Genomic DNA, 22,861 nt, shown 5'->3' on the forward strand with positions numbered 1-22,861 from the left:
TTGGCTTTGCCTGAACTTGGACCAGTTGATTTGACTGTTTCCTCTCTCCGAGCGCTCCTGAACTTTGTTTATTCACTGCGCTTCCTGTGCCTTAATAAAGTCTCTTTCCAAGTCTCCTGCCTTCAGAAACTGTCTACGTAAGCCTGAGCTGTAGCTTACTTCAGATATTGTCACTGCGCTACCTGTGCTTATTTATTAGTCTCCAGATCACAAGGAAAGGCACTGCCCTGCCCGTGCTTAAATATTAGTCATAAAAACATGCCACTCTGCTTGCGCAAGCAAAAACAGTCACTCGTGCACACGAAAACCAAGAAATAACTTCTCTGAAAGGGAAGCCCTGACAATTCCTGGTGGCAAGATAACTAGTAAGATGTCCTCCCTAGGGCCTTGCCTATAAGAAGTCTGTTCACAATGAATGAACGACTTTCTTGGGAGCACAAGCCTAGCCATGTGAACAGCTGTAACTTTTTGGAAAGGTTCCAAGGATTATTAAGTCAATCCTTTCCAAGCAATTCCACAATATTTAATATCTCAGTACCTTTACTAGTAGATAGCAAACAACTTAGCTTTTCTACTGGATTCCTGGTGCCTCACTTCTTTAACTTCCAGTTTTCATGTCCTGACAAGTTCCTCCTTGTCAGGCTGAGTCTTGAAGAAAACATCTGCTGAAACCTGGCAGACCCACAAGAGGCTAAGATTTTTTCCTGCTATCCCTCAGAAATCTGTAGCGGCAAGATGGAGACGACATGCTACATTAACATTAACATCAACATCCTCACTCAACACTCCCTAATTGCCGAAAAGCTCATTCAACAAAATAAACTTAAATACCTGGACCTCCTCTGCCGTCTGATAGTCAGTTTCAGAGTTATTTTTTTCTCCTTCAGTCTCTGCTTCTTTGTACCTTTACATTAGTAACTATAAACATTTTTGTTGGGAAAAAAAACCACTGACCACTGCATTCACAGCTCTGCATTCACAAACGTGCACATTAATTCTGCTTTCTTTAACGTGTATAAGAAAACTGATTTTAAAATGGCATTTATTTGATGATTACTGATTTCACCTTTAATCCTTATAATGTAGAACCTTCAAAACTGACTTTGAAGGATATATTTTCTTAAGAACATAAGTATCTCAAGTAGGGCTGTTCAATGTACAACAAACAAACAAAACATTATCACTTGGCTTTAGCATAAGCAATCCAGAAAACTTTGACCAGCAAGGTAGGCCCTTTTTTCTGGAACACCTGACTTTCTGACCTTCTTAGCTGGGCAGAAGACAATGAAAGGCAATTGGGAATGTCCAGCAGCTGAACTTATGCATTCCCTAGCCAATCAGGACCCCGGGTGCGAAGCACCATCTTGGCCTGGGAAACTGTCCACATACAAACAATACAGTTAAGGCCCAACAATACTCAGAATAACACAAAGTAAAATAAAATGCAAATATTACTAAAGGAAAGAAGAGTAGGGACACCTGAAACCTGACACTCCTGAATTATCTTCCTATAATGGCTTCTTGCAGGATGTAGGCCCAGTTTATAGGGGTTCCAAAATACTGACCTTCTCAGCTGGGCAGAAGACAATGAAAGTCAGTTAATGTTCTGCAACTGACCAAGATCCTTCCCATCAACCAATCAAATTGCAGGGGGCCGACCACCATCTTCGCCTGTTAAAGTGTCAGCTCTCTGAATGACCAAAGTTAAGGTCCAACACTCAAGGGGAATACATACATTAATAAATACTAATTAAAGGAACGCTCATTAAAACATTCCAATCTTCATTCACACAATGCATTTGTATAACATAAAGATGACTACATGTGTTCAGGGGCTTGAGGGCCGAGACGTGCCCTCAAAGCCGAAGTGAGCGAAGAACACTAGAGACGGGAGTGTAAGGAGTATTGCAGACAAGAAAGGATAGGCAATACCTACAGACAGGCAACAATGGCAGTGAACAGAAAGGAGCAGGGAGTACAAGTAAGACAAACATGTTAGGTTTCCACTTGGGGTGTATGCAGAGTGGGGCAAGAGCTTCCCACAGGTTCTAGCCTTCTGAGCTGGTTACTGTTACAGGGCCCCACTCTGTTCATGGAAAGCAGGAGTGGGTGTTTGTGTCTGGAGCCTAAGGCACGAATGAGGAAACGGTACTCACAAGAATGAAGCCTGTACAGGTCCAGCAGGAACTGAACGACTGCCTCCTTAAACGGGAACCAGCACACTGTTAACAATATGGCACAAGGTACAATACTGAGACGCGACAAAGGAAATGGGCTGAGATTGCCCGCTGGCAAAGCCAGCAGCCAAACTCTGAACAAAGGAATTACACAAGCACAAGTGAGGACAAGAGCAGTAACAAAAATATCCAGGGAAAGAATAGAAAGTCAAAGTGAGGAAGGTTCAAGTCAGAACAGGAAGAAAGAGGAAACGCAAGAAGACAAGAATCAAAGGGCAATGGTACAGTTGACTGGAACTGCAGACTATAAACTAATGACCGGAATCATGGAACAGCAGACTGAACTATAGACCAGCAAAAAGAAAACTTAACTCTGGACTAGGATAGCAAGCACTCAACTACAGACTGTTTACAAGGAACTGTAACTATGGACTGGAATAACAAGGGCAGGACTGCAGATGGATAACGAGGAAACCCAGTACTGGACTTTAGGAAGCTAAAGGTAGCTGATGCAGACTATGGGCACAGAACAAGGAACTGCAGGCAGGGAACAAAATAATTGGTGGTAGAGAGCAAGGGGCTGCAGACAGGATACAGAAGACTACAAGCAGGGCTGCAGTGCAGAAATCATGCAGTTGCAGGGCAGAGCGCTGGCGAGTTCAGGCAGAGTAGCAAGACTGCAAGGCAGAGAGCACAGGGCACTAGCCAGGAGCAGGTTCTGGAAGCAACAGGACATAGCAGACATCCAAGGATCAAAGCATGAGGGTTTGCTAGCAAACTCAATGCAAGAGCCCTGTGCTCCTGCAGGCAGCTGCTTAATTACTGACCTGCCCAGTGCTAAAGCAGGGTCATTAGCAGCACCCAGAGCAGCGCACCTGAAGGCAATCTGCCCCCTTCTCTCTGGTCCTGGGAAAGTGACAGCAACACTGAGCTCTCAGGCTTCTGGGGATTGTAGTTCTAAGCCTACTGCATAGTAATATCCAGAGAATGAGAACTGCCACAAGGTGAATTATAGGGTATGTCGTTTTTGAAATTAAATAAGGAAGCACCAAAGTTTTGCAAACGGAAAAGGAAGACAAGAATATGAATAGGTATTGTCCGGTGAGGATTATGGTAATGAGTCCCAAATAGTCCAAAATGGGTGCCAATTGGTGCTCCAGTGGCACAGTCATGACATGAGGACCTGACACTGTCCCCCTCTTTTGCGTGCTCTCTCCCACTCCTTTTGCTTATTCTCTCCTCAGTGGCGTATTTAGGTTTTGTGCTGCCCTAGGCCCAACAAAGTGCATCTCCCATACTTCACTCTGCCCTGTTAGCCAGACTCTGCCCTCTTTGTCAGACTCCTGCCCCAGCTCCCCCCACCCACAGTTATCGTAAGCATTTAGAAGCGGACATTAAATTGGAGTGGAAAAGTCATTCTGTCCCCACTTAGGTTTTTCCATCACTGTACTGAGCAGGTTTGGGATTTTTATTCTGTTTAATTGATGTAGTTTACTGCAATTGTGTGCTCTCCCAGATTTGGAGAGGAAATGCACTTTTGCTTGTCGCTGTCAACCACACTAGAATTGTACACACATAGTGCTGAATGTGTTCATGGGCAAGCCCCATTGAGCAGTAAGATCACACCAAGGCCTCAAACTATATTATTGGACATTTACACATCTTTCATCACTCATATGTAATAAGAAATTACAAAATTACAGTACCTTATCGCATTATATAGTAATGAATTACAGCTAAGGTGTGACATCACAATGCATGCTGGTTGAGCCACCACAGAATTCCTGCTGCCACTAGAGCACTTGATTAAATTAGGTAATAGATTTTTCAGATTCCCTCATTAAATACCTCCCTGTGATAAGTTACCACAATTATTTGATAAGAGACTGTTTATGGTTGTATTTCTTTGGACACTGATGGAGTTTAGCAAGGAGGAGCAACATTCAATTTGCAGGTATTCACTTATTTTAAAACATAAAAAGGCTTTTAAGTGCTGCATATTAAACCGCTTACATTTATTTTGCAACACCTTCCTAGATGTGCATTACTGTTTTCATCAGAACACATTATATATACATAGATTTGTGTATAACTATTGTGAGGGGTCAGACATGAGAGCCGGACACAAAGGTATGGTATTCTCAAAATCAGACATTTTGTTAAACAAAAGTGGGTTGGGAAAACACCTCTCTAGCCCCATTCAAAAGAGGAATTTACCTTCCTAGAAAACTAAAGATCTATCTGTGCCAATTAGTCTGTAACCTAAAAGCCATCCTTGTGTCCAAAACACCCTAAGCTGACCCTCACATTAGAAACAAAACAACAAAGGGGTGCAAGGAAATGTATTTGACTTGATGTTAGCAAAAAGTGTTCATAACCAAAAATATAAAGGTGACTCTACCAAAAAGTGTTCTCCAAGAAAAGAACCTTGGATCCAGAGGGTAGTTCCCTTCCCCCAGATTTTTAGGTAGGATGACAAGAGTGTCTCTTTATCCAACAGTTCCTTTGTGTCTTCACTGGACTCACAAAGTTCTTGTTCAAACAATAAATTCCATAAGATTTTCTTTAGCTCTTTGTGTAACGTTTCCTGATTGCGTGGTATACTCCTTGCAGGAATTCTTCTATGGGTTTTTCAGATCCCTTGGGATACTCTCCTTCCAGGTATCGTCCCACAATGTCAGAGTCTTTATACAACTTCAGTAGCCTGGTTCTTATTTGTCACTTTACCACATTAGCATATACCTGAGGTCCTCGATATATTTTCCTATGGTAACACTTGTTCAGCTTTTCCCCACACTGACATCTCATGCATCTGTACTTGCTGGGGGTTTGTTGCTGTACTTTGTCTTGTCTGGATTCCAATATTCTTCTTATTGGGTATTGAATTGTTCCCAACATCTCCGACTCTTGGCGTGCCTCTGTGGTGAAACTTCTCACTGGTTCGGCTTCTCGTACTGTGCAGACATTCCCCCAGTCTTTCCTGCAACTCTGCAATCACTCGCCAGATCTTCTCTGTGGCATGGACCAAAGAGCATCACCTCTCTGCATGACAGTACCTACAGCAGCTCTTCTGAAGCTCCTAGTGTTTCCACGGTCCCTTGGGTGTGCCTGCTGTGCCTCTGCTGCTTTTTCGCCACACCAGTATGTGTCTCGTGTTCGCGAGCCGCCATCTGGATTGGCACGTCTTCTCTTGCACTGCTTTCTCCTGCACTGTCTTTTCCATGAATGCAGATGTCATTTTTAAATGTCCTGTGCACTTTAGTTCCAGTAAAACTAGCCTGAACATTAGTCTTCAGGCTTCTCTTGGTTTGCATAAACACCTTCCTCCTCCTCGTACCTGAGGATTTATGGGCGTTGAAGTCCATAGATGTTACTGGATTTCTTGGATGGTGGTGTTGAAAAGTCTTGCATAAAGACATATCAGAAATAGAAGTTGTGTGAGTTGTGAGTGTTTGGAGAAGTGACTGGGTTACTCATCAGTGAGACTGATGAATTTTTGATGCTTGTGTGACTATTTGAGTCATAGATGGAGGCTTCACTAGAATGATAGAGGAACATTTTTCAGACTTTTACTAAACGGAGGAACCGTTGGGTGACAACAAGCCATTAAGAACTCTGGTATTATAGGGTCTTCCTTGGGGGAAGATCCTGTCTCATCTGACGGACTCCCCATCCACCCCCCGGTAGTTGTCGCTCCCATGTGAGCCTCCCTCATATAGCCACCCCCAGGGTCAGGATCAGGTAGCGACTGCTCTCCCCTGGCCACATCGGAGGAGGCCACCGTCGGGGAATGGGTGATGACTCCACGGGATTCATCACACTCAACAACTATAAGCTCTCATGCATTACGGTAAGCAAGAGATCAAAGGGTATGACAGTGCAGCCATGTACTAAAAAATACATTACCCCCTACTGCACATAAAGGACGCAAGTCACCACAGAATTCATTAACCTTATTAAGGAACTCTGCCTTTGACCTCAACTCTCCATTTGGTCACGGAACTCCTCTGTGGCTTGCAATATCCCTATAACGTTCCCGTGAGTGGGTACTTTATCCTATCCATAATATAGGCACATTTGATTTCAGGCCTAACTATAATGCACACATTTTCACACATGGGGTATGTTCTCCCCGTGGTCAGGCCACTCCATCCTGGTGCTTGAGGGGTATCTATATACCATAACTGCAGTGATTGGTGGGGTGGTGGGAGGTCAAAAGCTGTGCAGTGAGACTGACCTTTATTGAAGCAATGAAACGGTTTGGTAGGGTTGAGACTGAGTAGACTACGCTGTTTAGGTGGAAAACTCATGATTTCACCACAGAAAAGTCCTCTCCTCATAGCCCCAAATAGCTTCTATGATTTGGGCTACCTTCCCCCACCCAACTCGAACATGTGCCTTTGCATTTTATAAAAGCAAATCTTGGCTGTCACTGAGGCATGCTAAGAGTATGAAAGGGGCCCCTATATGGCCCCTATTATATATATATAACCAGCAGTTTGTTTTCTTCAGGATTGCATGTGTCATGTTCATGATTAGCAATAATGTATTATTCCCAAAACCTTCCCTGTGTTTTTCTTCCATTGGGGGTAGGGTATAAGTGATCACCTGATCCGGGCTTTCAGTAGTGGATATATTAATTATTGGTAAAATATTTCTAATGGGTGTATTGTTTCTACCCACCATATTATTAGGGCTGGTGATATTGGTGCTACCACGCTCATAAAGCACATCATTATCGTTAGTGTCAGCATACAATTTGTTTTACCATGCGTTTTGCCTGTCCTTCTTTTTTTTTTTTTTTTTTTTTTTTAGCCTGGATTCGATTATTCGTTTTTAGGCGAGATCACTTGTCCCTCTTTATACTGCTCAGAGGACCTTTGATCAGTTTTCGCCTCAATATCATGCGCGCCCAGCTTGTCCGCTCTGGTTCCGGACACAGGTACTGTTAATCAATTATCTCACTTGCCATAGTACCATGTGCGCCCAGCTTGTCCGCTCTGGTTCCGGTACATGTACTTTTATGATCACACCTAGGAGCCGCGAGTCTTGAATTGTCCAACTTGCACAATTCTCACGCTTCTCTCCTCTACACCCCTCGTTCCTTCTCCGTCCATGAGCTTAACCAGAGGTTGACATAAACACCAAAAGAAAAAGAATGCAGATCACCTTGTCTTCCGAGGCCGCAGGTTGTATCGCCTTCCTCCTGGTATCGTATGATCCGTAAACGGTGCCGGTGCACTTTCAGATTCAGGCTTGAAGTCAGCCTGCTGCGTTTCTGCAAGTGCTGGTGGGCGCCAAAGGGGTACACGATTTGTTTCTGCTGGTATTTGCAAGGCAGATTTCACGTCGGTCAGCAGTGATGTCGATTCTGATGGGCAACGTTGGGGCACTCTTTGCCCTTCCCCCTCTTTGGCAATCATCTCAGGCTTTGTTTCAAGTTTCACTTCATGTTTTGGCAGATCAGGTGGCTGCACACTGGCAACAGTTTCTTTTGTCTCTGCAACCACTGTATTTTCCCAGTCATCGGTGTCAGGCAAGACTTTCAGTGCAGTTGGAATCTTCTTGGCATGGGTAGCATGGATCCACGACTTCCTTCCATCCACCCGGATTGCCGTTTGCGTCGCCAAAAGTACTTGATGGGGCCTGCGCCACCTTGGTGCTAATGATGACTTTCTTTCGAAGTTTTTTAGCAGCACCCAGTCTCCTGGCTCCAGCGCGTGCCCCGGACTGGTATACCGCACGGGTAATGCCTCCTGCACCTGCTGATGAATCCAACGCAATTTCTGCATTAAAAGGCCACAATAAGTACTAAGCACAGGATGTTCTATCTCACTGAGTCGTTTTGGCTGAGGTGCGCACCATCCATTTGCCGGCCTCCCCATCATGATCTCGTATGGGGAGAGCCCAGTTTTAGCCTGTACAGACATACGCATGCATAATAGTGCTATTGGTAATGCATCCACCCAACTCAACTTGTTTCCCGCACAAATCTTGATGCACAGATTACCACCAAGACGTATTTTAAGTTTTGGCACCTTTCCATCATTCTGTCAAAATGAACTACCTCAAACGGCATGGAGGGCGGGCCAAAACTTCCTGTTGGTGTCACTGTTCCCTTTCCTACATTGTGTTGTAAACACGTGATACAGTTCTGTACCAACCTTTCTGCATTCTTTTTTTATGTTTGCATTCTGCCATACTGTAGAAAGGTGCTGTATCATTTTCTTGGCACAGATGTGCGTAGGACTGTGGGCCATTGTGACCATTGCAGTCACATATAAATTTGGCAACATCCAGTTTCTAGTTCCCTTGTCCACCCAACAACCCTCCAAATCTAACTCGGCAGATCCCTCTGCCCAACCCTGTATTTCATTGGCCGTAGCCTCGGCCTGCATTTCTTTGACAGTCGCAACTCCCATCTTCTATCATACAGGGTACTTCCTCTGTCTGAACCGTCATCATCTTGGTATTTAAATCGGTGGCAGTTTGTTTCGCAATCCTGTCTGCAAACGCGTTTCCCTCTCCTATTTTGCATGTTACTTTATGTGCCTCGCATTTCACTATTGCGAGGCGCTTTGGAAACGTGAGTGCAGACAGCAATCGTACAATCAAAGGGCCATATTGAATTCTGGCACCATGTGATGTCAGAAACCCTCTCTCAGCCCAGAGTCGTCCAAAGTTATGAACCACTCCAAACATGTACTGACTGTCGGTATATATATTCACGTTCAAATTTTCAGAAGTCTCGCAGGCTCTGGTTACTGCTATTATTTCCGCAGCTTGTGCTGAATTATAGGGGATTCTTTTACTTTCTACAACACTCTCTAGAGTAGTGATAGCGTATGTGGCAGTTGTCGTGCCATCTGGTAATTTAAAACATGAGCCGTCACAAAATAACTCTTCATCCGGCTCTTTCTGTGGAATATCACTTAAATCAACTCTCCCCTTGGTTTCTTCCTCAGTGACCATTAAGCAATCGTGGGGGGGTGATTCATTCTTCCCAATTCCTGTTATGGTTAATGGCATTAATTCTGCAGGATTCAAAGCGCTACACCTCATAATTTGGATGTGGGGCGGAAACAAGATAATCTCATATCTTGTCAATCTAGCAGAGGTGAGGTGTTGCGTCTGTGTCCTATTTAATAGAACGTCTATGGCATGTGGCACCATCAGAATTAAAGTGTGCCCCAATACCATCCCTTCCGTTTGTTTCACTGACGCAGCAGCCGCTGCGACAGATTGCAAACATCGTGGTAGTGCGCGCGCTACAGGGTCCAGCGCAGATGAAAAATAGCCGCACAGCCTATTTCTTCCATCTTGTTCCTGTGTCAAAACCGCCAATGCACATCCTTCACTTTCACACACAAATAGTCTGAAAATGTTCATATAGTTCGGCGTACCCAAAACTGGAGCCGAGCATAATGCAGTTTTCAATCCATCAAATGCTCTCTGACATTCCTCATCCCATTGCAAAGGCATAACTACATCTTTTCTAGTCAAATTCACTAATGGTTTCACAATCGATGCAAAATTACCAATCCATTGACTTCTTTTTGTGTCTTTGGAATAGGCATACAAGAAATACTTTCTATGCGTTCTGGCGTTAGTCTTCTCCCTCCTTTTGAAAGTAGGTAGCCCAAATAAACTACCTCCTTTCGATTATACTGAAATTTCTTCAAACTAGCTTTATGGCCATTAGGGGTGTCACGGTATCAGTTTTATGACGGTACGATAACCTTCTTGCCAAATGATGGTATATCATGGTTATCGCAGTATAGCAGGTGGAGTTAACTAATCTTAACAAATATTTTCTAAAAAGGTCATACATTGACAGATTTATCATCACAAACAAAACCAGGCATCCAGGGCCAGAATTGGGCTTTTCAACATACTTTCCACTGAAATGCCACCCCTTGCTTCCACCAAACACAAACACACATGTGGAGAGGAGGAGGAGGAGGGGGAGGAGGAGGAGGGGGAGGAGGAGGGGGAGGCGGAGGGGGAGGGGGAGGGGGAGGAGGAGGGCAGACCTGCTGCGACTGGCATAGCTTTTCTTAAGTGGTCATTTAGGCTTTATGCTCCCCCACTGGCTACTGGTGAAGATGAACATGTTGCCATCTTGATAACCTGCATGCCACCGATCAATGGAGGCTGATGGTAGTATACGCTTGTGCGCACACACACACGCACACGCTCTCGCTCTCTCTGTTACAGCCTTTAGTTTACTTGCCGGCCAAAAGGTGTTCAGTACTCACGGACATGTTACCCTTTGGTATGGCAGCAGGGAATACCCACAGAGATGAGTGAATTTCGCAGTGTGACTTATTATATGTAAATTCAATGATAGAACCAGGGAAATCCCCCATTGCCATATGTTTAGAGAACATTATCCATTATAAATATATAAACCCCAAAGCTGCCAACCCAAAGTAAACCCTTTTCCTTCTTGGCACTGTATCTATTCTTCCTATTGCTAACATATTGATTTTGTGTCAGGCACGTGTGGTTTATGGAATGGCATTAAAAACTGCTCCAACTGAAACTACTTGGCAGACGGCACATCCAACAGTGCAAGACCAAGACTGCGCAGCACTTGCTTACTGCAGCCTTTCCAAATCAGATTGAAAAGCACACTTTACGGTATGAACGGTATAAACAATGTGACGGTTATTATTGTTCAATTAAGTGGTTCACGGTATCTTTAACGGTATACCGTTACATCCCTAATGGCCATGTGCCGCTAGGTGTGACAGTAGTAATACAGTGCTTTCTTTACAAATCTCCTCTGTCTGCAGCTAGTAATAAATCGTCTATGTATTGCAAAAGTACACAACCCACAGGTAATTCCAGCATGTCTAGCTGCTCTTTTAATGCTCTACTGTAAATAGTTGGACTTTGTGTAACCTTGTGGAATCCGTGTAAATGTAAATGATCGTCCTCCTAATGTGAACGCGAACAAGTATCTACTGTCCTTGTCGACTGGAATACTAAAGAATGCGTTCTTCAAATCTATTACACTAAAATATTCTGCTGAAACAGGTATCATTGTCAATATTGTAGTGACGTTTGGCACTAAAGGAAATTGCGGATGTACTACCTTGTTTAATGCGCGCAGATCAATTATGAAACGGTATGGTACCTCATTACCTCCTTTTTTTATAAACCGGAAGGATCGGGCTGTTACATGTACTGCCTGTGATTTCCTCTAATACCCCTAATTTCATCAAATCGGTAACAATACTCTTCAATCCTTTCTCACCTTCAACTGAAATTTTGTATTGGGGTATTCACGGTAGGGGAAACACCTTCTTTTAAAATAATCTTTACTGGCTCTATCTTTAAACATCCCACATCGTTGTCATGCATTGCCCATATACAGGTTGGTACTTTACTTAGTTCCCCTGGTAACGCTTCGGACATGAATTCTGACACAGGGGCATCGTGTGGCCATATCGTTAGAAACACTTCGTCTGCTGTGCAATGTATAACAGAACCTAGTTTTTTCAACAAATTCAATCCCAACAAATTTTCTCCACAATTTTCTGTTAGAAGGAAAGGACAATGTTCAGTGAATGGTCCTATGGTAACTGGGACTGGTTTGGACACTGGGTTTATGACTGGTGTACCTGCGAACCCTACAGAAATATTCTTTTGCCCTGACAGTGGTATATTCGGAACCAAGTGATGGTCTATTGAACACTTCTGTGCTCCTGTATCTACAAGAAAGCAGTGTTCCTCATTCCCGACTCTCATTTCTACGTAGGGTCCTCTCTGATTCACGGGAATAGACACTGGTTCCGACCCCTGTCCTAGGCTGACCTATTGGGGAAATAACACATCGTCCAATGTGTAATCATTACTATAATACGTGTTTGGCTGTGTATCGGAAACATTTCCACTCTTCCCTCTATTTCCCCTATTCTGATTTCCATATTGTTGATTTTGCTGTCCCTGACTCTGGTTTGGGGCATTTTGGTTTTGGCCTTGGTTTTGATTGCCTCCATTATTATGATGCTGCTGCATACTATTCCTATTTGGTCCATTCGCTCCTGGGTGTCCTCTTTGCTGTCTCCTTTGACCAGACCCATTTCTGTTCTGGAAATGCAGGCATTGCGCTCGCCAATGTCCTTCCTCTTTACAATATGCACACTGATTCGGCCCCACTGTTCCCCCATACATATTCAAACTACTCCTCACTTGTGCGTTCCCTCGCCCTCTGTTATGTCCTACTACTTGCTGCATTAATACCCGTGTCTTAATTAGACATTCCTTGAGGTCTGCCCCCACCTGTTTTAGCAACGATAATTCGTTCACGATCTCCTTCTGCCCCTGCGAAGGTAACTGCAGCCGTTTATTATGCGACCCCTTTTCCTTTTTCCCCGGTCTCCCGACTTCCCTACTCCTGTACCCAGGTGCAGTAAACACTTTGATAGGTGCAGTAAATGTTTCGACATAATCATTATCTAATTCATCTCTAAGCTCAAAAAGTCTATACACATGTTCTCCTACTTCTTCATACCTCTCCCTACAGCGTGCTAATGCATTCAAATCTAACAATCGCTGCGGTGGTAATTTCCCAATTAGCTGTTTCCATCTCTCCACCAAATATTCACCGATGCATTCCAACACTACCTGTCTTTCGTTGCTTCTACGAAAGTCATATATCGAAGCCAATGTTGCCGTCCCATCATTCCCGTCTATATACATCTCTGCCTGTTGGTGCAATTCCACCTTCCTCTCCTTGCTGATTGCGCTGCGGGTTACCCTTGTGCACTGCCGTTGGTCAGATCCGCCTCTTGCCCCCTCAGTTTCAACTTCAACCCCGGGAGGAACGGATGGTACCGAGTCTGTGTCTAAGGCGGGAGCTGCGGATGGGACAATGGGAACAGCGAGTGTCTGTTGTGGGCCTGGTTGGCTAGTAGGAAGTGTTACATGCGCGGTCTGTGGCTGTGGGAGGGCTTGAGCTACCGGAGGGGGAGCTTGAGCTACGGGCGGGGTCTGAGCAATAGTTACTAATGTATCTGGTCTTTCTTCTGATCTTGGGCCATGTTTTGTATGAGTCAATATATTTTCTATCAATTCATCTGTCATGTGTAATTCTCGTTGTGGGTATATCTTTTCTATATTCAACTGGTCACGCCTGCCTGCCCTTCTTAGACTCTCAGTCCACTCCTCTTCTTTTTCTTCCGCTACCTCACCTTTTGATTTATGCCTGCGCGCATGCTTGTCTTTCCTTTTAAATCGGAGCATTGCTTCCTTTCTCCAGTCTTTAATAGTTTCAGCTTTCTTTCTTATCAACACCCTTTCCAAGTTATCCATCCTCGCCATCTCAAAACTACCATTAATCGGCCACCTGTGGTCTTGTTGCTTTCTGGTTTGCCTATGCCAAGTCTCACAGAATATTATCACACCCACTCAATACTTCATACATCTCATACGCCGGCGTTCCCCCAGGTTGTACAATTTGGCCATCTTCCAAAGATTGTCTACCACAGCGGAAAAACCCCCCGCTAAGGTGGACAATACCCCAGGCATGTTTCAACCTTCCCCTTGGTTAATCAACCTTACCTAGGGCGTTTGATTTTGCAAAATCAACTCTCAACCAATATCAGGATGCTATGAATTGGGGAATGACTTGCCTGATAAATCAAGTCGTCTGTATACTGACGCACCAAAGGACATCGTGTCTGTGTTTCTTGGCTTCCGCCTCGTTTCGGGACCCTCGCCTCCTTGTTCTCTAGCCAGGCACGTCAATCAGGGATCAAATGTGTGCAGATCTGCAAAGGAGTCTTCACTTTTACAGGGCGCCCCGAATACCTCTTGATCCCGGCTCGATCGTCCCGTCCTCGCCGTTCTCTGCCATTCTCAATTACAAAGTTACGCGAAGGAACAAGTGGGGGAGGGTCCCTATTCGGGCGCCATCTTGAAAGGGGCCCCTAGGGGACTCTGACGTCTATGGAAACAAGGCGAGTCACCACACGATGGAGACGCCAGACACAAGGTTGTATTCCCAAAGCTAGGGTTTTATTGCAAGGCAAAGGTCTCAGTTGGCCAACTCGGTCTCGACGCCCCGCGACGTGTATCTCTAGACCTCGTGGGAAGCAAGAGAGCGAATTACGTACATCAGTTACATATATACAAAATGCATATCAAACAATCAGCTATGTCATGGTTAACACCGCTCTTCATTGGGTTTCTTTGAACTTGGTGTGACGATGGCCATCTCCGGCCACTATGACACCTTCAAACATCTATTCTAGTAACAATTTGCAATTTGTGAGTGCGTAGGCATCTTTCGGTTATTGAATAGAACATGGTGCTTCTGTTCTTGGAAGCAAGCTACATGCAGAGGGGGGTTACATTCCGGACCTTGCTATCTATCAGGTGCTATTTGCGTCCTGGGAGCCGACCTGCTCTTAGTGGGCTCAGCAAAGGGGGACCATTAGAAAAGCATAATTCAAGCCTTTAGTGGTATTATTCTAACATATTCTACCATATAACGAGACTGGCTGGCATCTGTGAAATGATTAAATGCCCTGCGGCTCTGCTTCAAGGCTACATTAAGGAGGGAGCCGGCCATTCTTCCTGGCGCTGCCTACGTTTGTGTTTCAGCGAAACTCTTGTTCCCCTCTCGGCCCTGTGGCCTTGTCCTTTTCATATACAGACAGCATTGTTCCTCAGTCGAGCAGTGTAAGTGAAAAATATACTGCGAAGCAATAGGAACAGAAAGCAATGAGCAATGGTTAGAAAACAAAAAGGCGATTCCTGTTACATCAAAATGGCTGTTCATTAGAACACTCAAACCTATATTCTGTCATATTGTGCATGAGACGGTTGGCCCAAGGCCACCAAAATATGTTTGCGGCCTCGAATTAGATTTCTAGACTGACAAGTATACCTCTCACAAACACATAAAGTTGTAACGCTCACCTGATTCCCGTAGAGGCGCTGGTCTTGACTGGGCGTATACCGTATCTGCAAAGGTGATGTGTAACACACGGCTGGCTCTTTGGGCTGGACCTCTGTGCACTGTATGTCTGACTTGAAGGGTAAGATGTCTGCAGATAGAAAATATGGGATTAAGGAACTGGGTTATTGAATGTCTCTCTCTTCTTCCCTTTCTCTTCTCCTGTAGAACCCCAAAGGTTAACGCTCTCACCTTAGGTAAGTGAACGCCGTGCTCTCCATCTGCCTCGGGGCAGGGTGCTGTAACCAGTTTCTTCACTGGATAAGGGGAGCAGGCCTCTTGACTTCAGAGGACTGCTATCCGTCGTTTACTGCACGAACGATAAGTTTCGAGTAATTCTAATGTCTTTAAAGTCTTTAGTAATGATGTTTCTTGTTTTGCAGGGTTCCGGCGATGGCGGATGACGGGCTGAAGTGAGTTGAAGATGGAGCCCGTGTGATGAATAGAAGCGCCTGGAAGCACGTAAGTAAGCGCTTGTTGCCTGCTTCACGATGCGCTCTTACTGTCTTTTTATTTTGCAGGTACAAGTTCGGAGCGGCTGCAGGGTGCCGGAATACCCACTGGGTTAGATGTGGAAAGGAGTAATGGCACGTGAGTATTAAAGTTCCCCAATGTCTTTAAACGCACCGTGTTTTGTCTTTCAGATGCGGGATGCAGTGCCGAAGGCCCCCGGAGTGTGCGAAGAGTTGGTAAGCTTTTGTCTTTCAGATGCCGGAATGCAGCGCAAGGCATTGGTGACAGCCGATGGACCAGGTAAGTGAAGAGCTGTCACTGAAGACCGTAATGCTAACCTGTTCTTTCTTGTCTTTATAGGTGTTGCTGAAGACTGGATTCAGGATGGTAAGCCTTTTTCCTTAGGCCCAGGATCAGATGCAGAAGACACGATGAGCGTTCTGCTGCAGAGGATGCAGAATAACGCAAAGCAAGATTCATCCATCGGGTGTGGTTTAAATAGCCTCCTGTAGTGCTTAGGTGTCTCCTTCCACAGCCACGCCTAGGTAAGAAAAGAGTTCCTGCTTTCCAGAAGAGTTTCAGTGTTCTGAATCTAGGGAGTGGCTCCTGCCCCACCCAACAGGAAAAGTAGTTCCAAACAGAAGAGGATCAGAGGCTCAACTGGCAGGCAAGTAAGCAGCATGGTCTGCTGCAGGTAAGTCCACCCAAGCATTATGAGCCCGGCGCTTCCAGCGCTGGGACTGGGCATATTTATGAGCCTGGTGCCACTGGCGCCAGGACTGGGTCCAAAAGGTCCCAATTGGGACTGGTTGGCACTCGGAACCTGGGTTATGGATCTGCTTCCAAGGGAGTTGGGAAAACCCTGACCTTTTGGAAGCAGAGATCATGACAAAAGTTCAGAAACCTAAGGAAATCAATGCTGATCAGTGCCCAACTACAGAGAAAGCGCATATAAATGTTAATTCTCATTGATCATACATTCGGATATTGAAAAACAGCCCTGCGATTGGGCCCAGTTGTAGGGCATTTCTTTTAATTGTAAAGGGCCTGTGACTCTGAAAGCATAATGGCTTTTCTTAAGTGGTCATTTGGGGTCCCAGGGCAGGCTGTCTTTTTTTTTTTTTTGGTTCTCTTGTGCAGAGGCCAATAACCCTGTGCCGTGATAGTTTGCAGCCATTAACCCATCTCCACTTAGCTTTAATTGAATTTTGTCCCACATTTAAGCTACAAGTTGTGGCTGACCTTTATTCGCATAACTGTCACTTTCACAAACAAAAGCAGGTGTCACTTTAAATGTTAATTTGCTTCCCAAAAACGTACCTCTCCAAAAAGTGTTCAATAATAACACACGTGTTGCTTAGAGCCGTCTTTCACCTCTCTGGTATGGGTCTGTAAATATGCTTGGAGATTAATGAAGTGATATGGAACCTTGGTGCAGCAGGGAAAATCACCCACTGCAATTTGCATTAGAAAATAAGGCCAATGCCAATACTATGAGCCAACTCGCTGCTGCCTCTGGAAGTTGTTTGCCTAGATTGCAATCAATTTGAAGGAGCACATTGGGCTGCCTTTCTGTGAGGACTTGTCACGGTGAGATCTCGTTTACGGCGAGACTTCGAGTTCGCACGCTCAGTGCGATTAACACGGATTCGTGCCAGAAGAGGAAAGAGGCAGAGGAAGACGTTGTGCCTTGGCGCTCCTCTTTAATGAGGTAATCAAGCCCTCCTGTGGAGTCTGACACAGCTGCAGATCCCTGAGAACTGGAGCGTAATACCAGGGCTGAGGACAACCTCCTGGGAGCTCCAGTCAGCAGGGTAAATTAAAGGCCCAGCACACTTACCAGGCAGTGAAACCTACTGCTCTGGGCACCAGAACTGAACTGCGAGTACTGCCCCATCGTCGCCCCATCGTCCCCCCTGGACTTAAATACCCCCATGCTACTCTTTATGTACCAGGTGTCAAACACCTCTTCCTATCACTCAAGCGTCCTTTGATCATTGAAAACCACTACATAATTGGCGACGAGGACCAGAATTCACACACCCAGGAACCATCCAGGGCGCCACACTAACCCCCCGCCTTCCTCCAGTCCCCTGGCACGCAGGCAATTCCGTGGCAGCAATGGGCACCATTGTTCTCCACATATCTGGAAGCATTGGGAGGTACGGCCTTTCCCCGGCCAGAAAGAAGGGCATGCTACTTGATGCAATGGGGCTTGAGGGGCAGTGCTTTTTTTGTAGGGTTGAAGGCTGTGCCCACCACAAACCAAGGCGATGCTGTCTACAAAGAGGCAGTTCAATGAATAATCAAAAGGTTCTCCAACAAAGAAAACGTGGTCCTCCACAGGCTCAAATTTTACATGAGGAAACAGGAGGGTAACAAACCTGTCGATGACTGACTACATCGCCAGGATGAGAAAATTGGCAGCTTTGTGGGGATTCCGGGACAATGTGGAACAAGTCATGTGCGGCAAGTTAGTGGTCCACACTAATCCCTGCAAAGTCCAGGATAAGTTCGTACATGACAAGGAACTAGACCTAGATAAAGCCATACAAATTGTGAGGGCCGAAGGAGAGACCTCGAGTAGGCGCAGAGAAGTGGACCGTCGCCCGCACCCTTAATGGCTGTGGTGCAATGGAAAGGGCGCAGAGAGAGAGAACCGCGAGACGCCGCCAGAGAGAAAGTGGAGAGAAGCACCCAAGTGCTACAGATGCTTCAAGTGCAGACGATTTGGCCACGTTGCCGTAACCTGCATGTGGCAGGAAGAGAATGTTGCCCACATTGACGGAGACAGAGGAACAAGCAATGAAGAATATTCGTACGACAAGCCAATGGTAATCCTGATTAATGCTCCTCGAGCAAGGAGTAAACGTGAGTCATGGCCGATTTGGGGTCCGACCTGACCATCCGCCCCCATTCAGACATACAAAGACATGATGGGACACAACTGGGTCGAGATCAGAAGCACCAAGCAAAAGGCCCAGTCTTCGGGGGAGCCACGGTTGACCTATTGGGCTACATCAAAGCCAAGCTCGAATTCAAGGATAGGTGCACCACAATGAGTCTACTTTTCATCCAAGGGTCCAGCTGTACTGGGATGGGACGACCAGCATAGATTGAGCATCCGGTTAAACACCAGCACTACCAAGCAAGTGCTGCTGGTCTCCTCAGGAGGACCGCCGAATCTCAAAAGTGCATTCCCCATGCTGTTCTCCGAAGCACCCGGGAAAATAAATAATTACGTGCACAAAATTCGCTTAAAACCCAATGCACTACCAGGCAAGCACAAGGTGAGGCCTGTTCCAGCAACAGCAAGAGTGGCACTCCTAATCCCAGCTTCAGAAGATGGTCAAGGAAGGAACGATTGATACTGTTGTGTCCTTCAAATGGTTGAGCCCGGTGGTCCTCATTAAGAAGTCCTCCAACGAGTTGTGCATAGATCTATGCAGCCTCAACCTGGAAGTGGTTACGGACAGTTTCCCCTTGCCCAGCATCAACAAAATCGTATTGATGATGAAGGAAGCAACAGTATTTTCAAAACTTGATATGCGTGAGGCCTACCATCAGATTGATCTGCACAAGGCCTCACGCCAACTCACAGCATTCATCACACCATTCGGCACATTCCAATATACACGAATGCCTTTTCGGTTTCACATCTGCTGCCTCAGCTTTTCAAAGAATAATGAGCTCACTATTGCACAGCATCGACAACGTGTCGTATTTCCAAGACGACATCCTGGTATACGCCAAGAACACTGAAACCCATGACAGAGTGCTAGGAGAAGTACTTGGCAAACTACAAAGCGCAGGAGTCCACCTGCATCATGAGAAGTGCATATTTGCAGTGGGAAAAGTAGAATAGTTGGGTTACTGCATTTCTAAGGAAGGAGTAATCCACAAGAAACACCTTCTATAAGCTATAGTTGATGCCCCAGCCCCGACCTCTAAAGATGAACTTCGGTCGTTCCTGGGTCTTGTTGAGTATTATGCGAACTTCGTCCCCAGGTTCTCTGAAACCACATCACCTTTGAGAGAGCACCAGAAGACAGGTGCGACGTACACGGGGCAAGAACAAGAAGTCGAGGCTTTCGTCAAAATCAAGAAAAGAATCCTGCACGCACCATGTCTAAAGCCGTTCAATCCCGAATGGGAAACCTACATACCGACAGACGCTAGTGCTTTCCTTCGGACCCAAAGTGGAAGATGCATCTTAGCTCCCCGATGGAACAGAGCGTCCCTCGCACACTCTGCTGGACGTTTTGGGTGTGCACGTGTGAGCGTGCAATCCCATGCTCGCATTCTGCTGCTCACTGTGCCCAAAGTGAGCATGCACAAAGATGTTGCTTCACACTGTGCACAGCTTGCACTGGGGCACAACTTCAAACACTGTCACTTGACGTCTGAGCTGGCTACTAGACACAGGGGAAAAAAGACGGTAAAGTGGCAACAAAAAAGACAAAGTAATAATCTATATGAAAACGTGCCGCTCCTCTGCAATGTGCCTACTTGGCCTTATTAAAAAACAGTTGCAGTCTCTCACCCTCCTTTTGCTGGCTCGCTTGCCCCCCTTTCTTTTGCTGGCTCGCTTGCCCCCCTTTCTTTTGCTGGCTCGCTTGCCCCCCTTTCTTTTGCTGGCTCGCTTGCCCCCCTTTCTTTAGCTGGCTCGCTTGCCCCCCTTTCTTTTGCTGGCTCGCTTGCCCCCCTTTCTTTTGCTGGCTCGCTTGCCCCCCTTTCTTTTGCTGGCTCGCTTGCCCCCCTTTCTTTTGCTGGCTCACTTGCCCCCCCCCCTTTGTTTTGCCGGCTCACTTGCCCCCCCCTTTGTTTTGCCGGCTCACTTGCCCCCCCTTTGTTTTGCTGGCTCACTTGCCCCCCCCCTTTGTTTTGCTGGCTCACTTGCCCCCCCTTTGTTTTGCTGGCTCACTTGCCCCCCCCCTTTGTTTTGCTGGCTCACTTGCCCCCCCCTTTGTTTTGCTGGCTCACTTGCCCCCCCCTTTGTTTTGCTGGCTCACTTGCCTCCCCTTTGTTTTGCTGGCTCACTTGCCCCCCTTTGTTTTGCTGGCTCACTTGCCCCCCTTTGTTTTGCTGGCTCACTTGCCCCCCTTTGTTTTGCTGGCTCACTTGCCCCCCTTTGTTTTGCTGGCTCACTCGCCCCCTTTCCCCCCTTTGTTTTGCTGGCTCACTCGCCCCCTCCTTCCTTTTGCTGGCTCACTCGCCCCCTCCCACCCCTGTTCCCACCCCCTTCCTTTTGCTGGCTCACACGCCTCCTCCCTTCCTTTTGCTGGCTCACTCGCGCACATCCCCCTCCTTTTGCTGGCTCACTAGCACCCTCATCTAATCTCTTCCCATGTTCCTCTCCCATTGTGACTGCATACTCAATTTAACAGATTCATTACAAAAATGTTAGTTATCTTATTGATTTGTTGCCCTTGCTTTCATGGTTGAAGTTTGCAGATTTCGAGGTGAGAAGTCCTAAATTGGGGTGGGACTATTTTAAAATATTAGTTTGTAGATTGTCCTCTTGCCTATTTGGAAGAAACTGATTGATTCTACTCTGAAAAATGCCTAGTCCCTTCAATCCAGTGACATGGCTAACTTGTAAGCATGAGTTTGATGTAGGCTGTGTTCATTATTGATTTCTCCAATAGAGAGACGGTATGGTTTTCATTCATTGTGATTTTGGAGCCTGAGAATCAGTAATAAGATTACCTTGTTTGACAATCCCTTATTTAAATGTTTTTATTTTAACAAGTCTTATTTTTGTTGCATGCAGAAGAGAATGACTTTATTCTATATGCCATGAGGGATTCAATCTTCCGCTATGACCTGACTACTGGGCAAAATGAGAAACTGCCTTTAGCTGGACTGCGGGGAGCAGTGGCGCTGGACTTTGACTATCAGCAGAACTGTGTCTATTGGGCTGATGTTTCTCTAGATAATATTCAGGTAAGAACTGTTTGTTTATGTTCTCCCTGGAAATTGGAAAACAAAAATGAAAACCTAGTTTGTGGTGCTCACTCGCAGTGTGTCAATATGTTTTAATTGCGCAGAGTACTTTTGTTCATGATTGTTTACTACTTTATAATGATTTTGTTGATTAAAGCTCAACATTTTATTCCTTATTTATAGGTTTATAGGCCTTAAAAAAAATCTCTCGAAACAATGTGTAGCTCATCTGGAGATTGAGACAGCCAGCAATTATTCATGGATCATTGAGCTCCCAATACCCCAAAGATCAAGCAAGAATATTATGGAGTCCACAGAATTTAGGAATATTTAATACTTGTTTGTATACATCTACCTCATATGCTATAGGTACCTCATGTGACGAATCCTTGGATGTCACTTCTCCCCGAGGGGAGCCCCTTTCCGATCAGGCCAGGGTGGTGAGGCTGCTACCCCTGGCTCCCCCTGGCTATGGTAGGATCTCATGGGGAGAGGCTCCCCCTCTGGGGACAGGTACGACCATCTAAATGGAAACGCGGTATGACGCCTCTCACCCAACAGCCGCACATCTTACACCACGCCTCCTTGTACGTCTGCAAAACTAAGAGCTATAGACCTCCTGAGACTAGGAAGAGTAGGGCTGACTGAAATAACACAACTAATGGAGACACTGAGATGAGGAGGCGCAAAGGCATGTTGAGCCCTCCAAGGAATTGGAAAGAGCAGTTTAGATTCAATTATCCATTACAGATAAAAAGTAATGGGGGGGACTCGCATGGGAGTCGGACCCTCCCCGGAGGTACCGCAAGGGAGGAGGATGTTCTGCTTGGGAAGGAGACAGAACTGCTGACCGGAACACGAGGGGGAGAATCCAGGCGTGCACAGGCAGACTGGAAAACAAGCATGGGGAGGGTCTGGGTGGAAGCCACCAAACCACACGGTTGCTGAGATGCACAGCCTGCGATGCTGCTGCGATCTATGCAAAAGCAGCAGAAGAACAAAAACCATCAGTGTTGTTCGAGCCCGAGAGCAACAGAGAAGATCCAGCCGCAACCCGTAAAGGTACAAGGGTTAGGACCCAGAAATAATAACGCAGAGAACCTGGTGTCATTATACCTGGCAGGATAGTGAACCGGGTAAAAGGGGAAAAAGATACAGTGGGATCTGCAACCTGAGGAGAAGAAAATCCTCATTGTTCTTTTTCTTGGCAGCACCTGGTAGGTTAGTGAACCAGGTCTGCCCAGAATGAGCCACTAAAGAAACCTGGGTATGAGACCCACAACAACTGCCTTGTTAAGCCCGAGAAAGGCCTGGT

General features: G+C 45.9%; 1 protein-coding gene across 2 annotated transcripts in view; it reads left to right on the forward strand.

Moving 5' to 3' along the window:
* SORL1 (sortilin related receptor 1) overlaps window positions 1-22,861 on the forward strand; it is a 1,341,481-nt gene that overhangs the window by 410,974 nt on the left and 907,646 nt on the right. For both annotated transcript variants that reach the window (XM_069614318.1, XM_069614319.1), the window contains exon 17: window positions 21,374-21,546. In XM_069614318.1, coding sequence (XP_069470419.1) covers window positions 21,374-21,546 — 173 coding nt within the window. The remainder of the gene's footprint in view (window positions 1-21,373; window positions 21,547-22,861) is intronic.

This window comes from Ambystoma mexicanum, chromosome 9 (assembly GCF_040938575.1).
Source record: "Ambystoma mexicanum isolate Mex_15411 chromosome 9, UKY_AmexF1_1, whole genome shotgun sequence".
Taxonomy (NCBI): Eukaryota; Metazoa; Chordata; class Amphibia; order Caudata; family Ambystomatidae; genus Ambystoma; species Ambystoma mexicanum.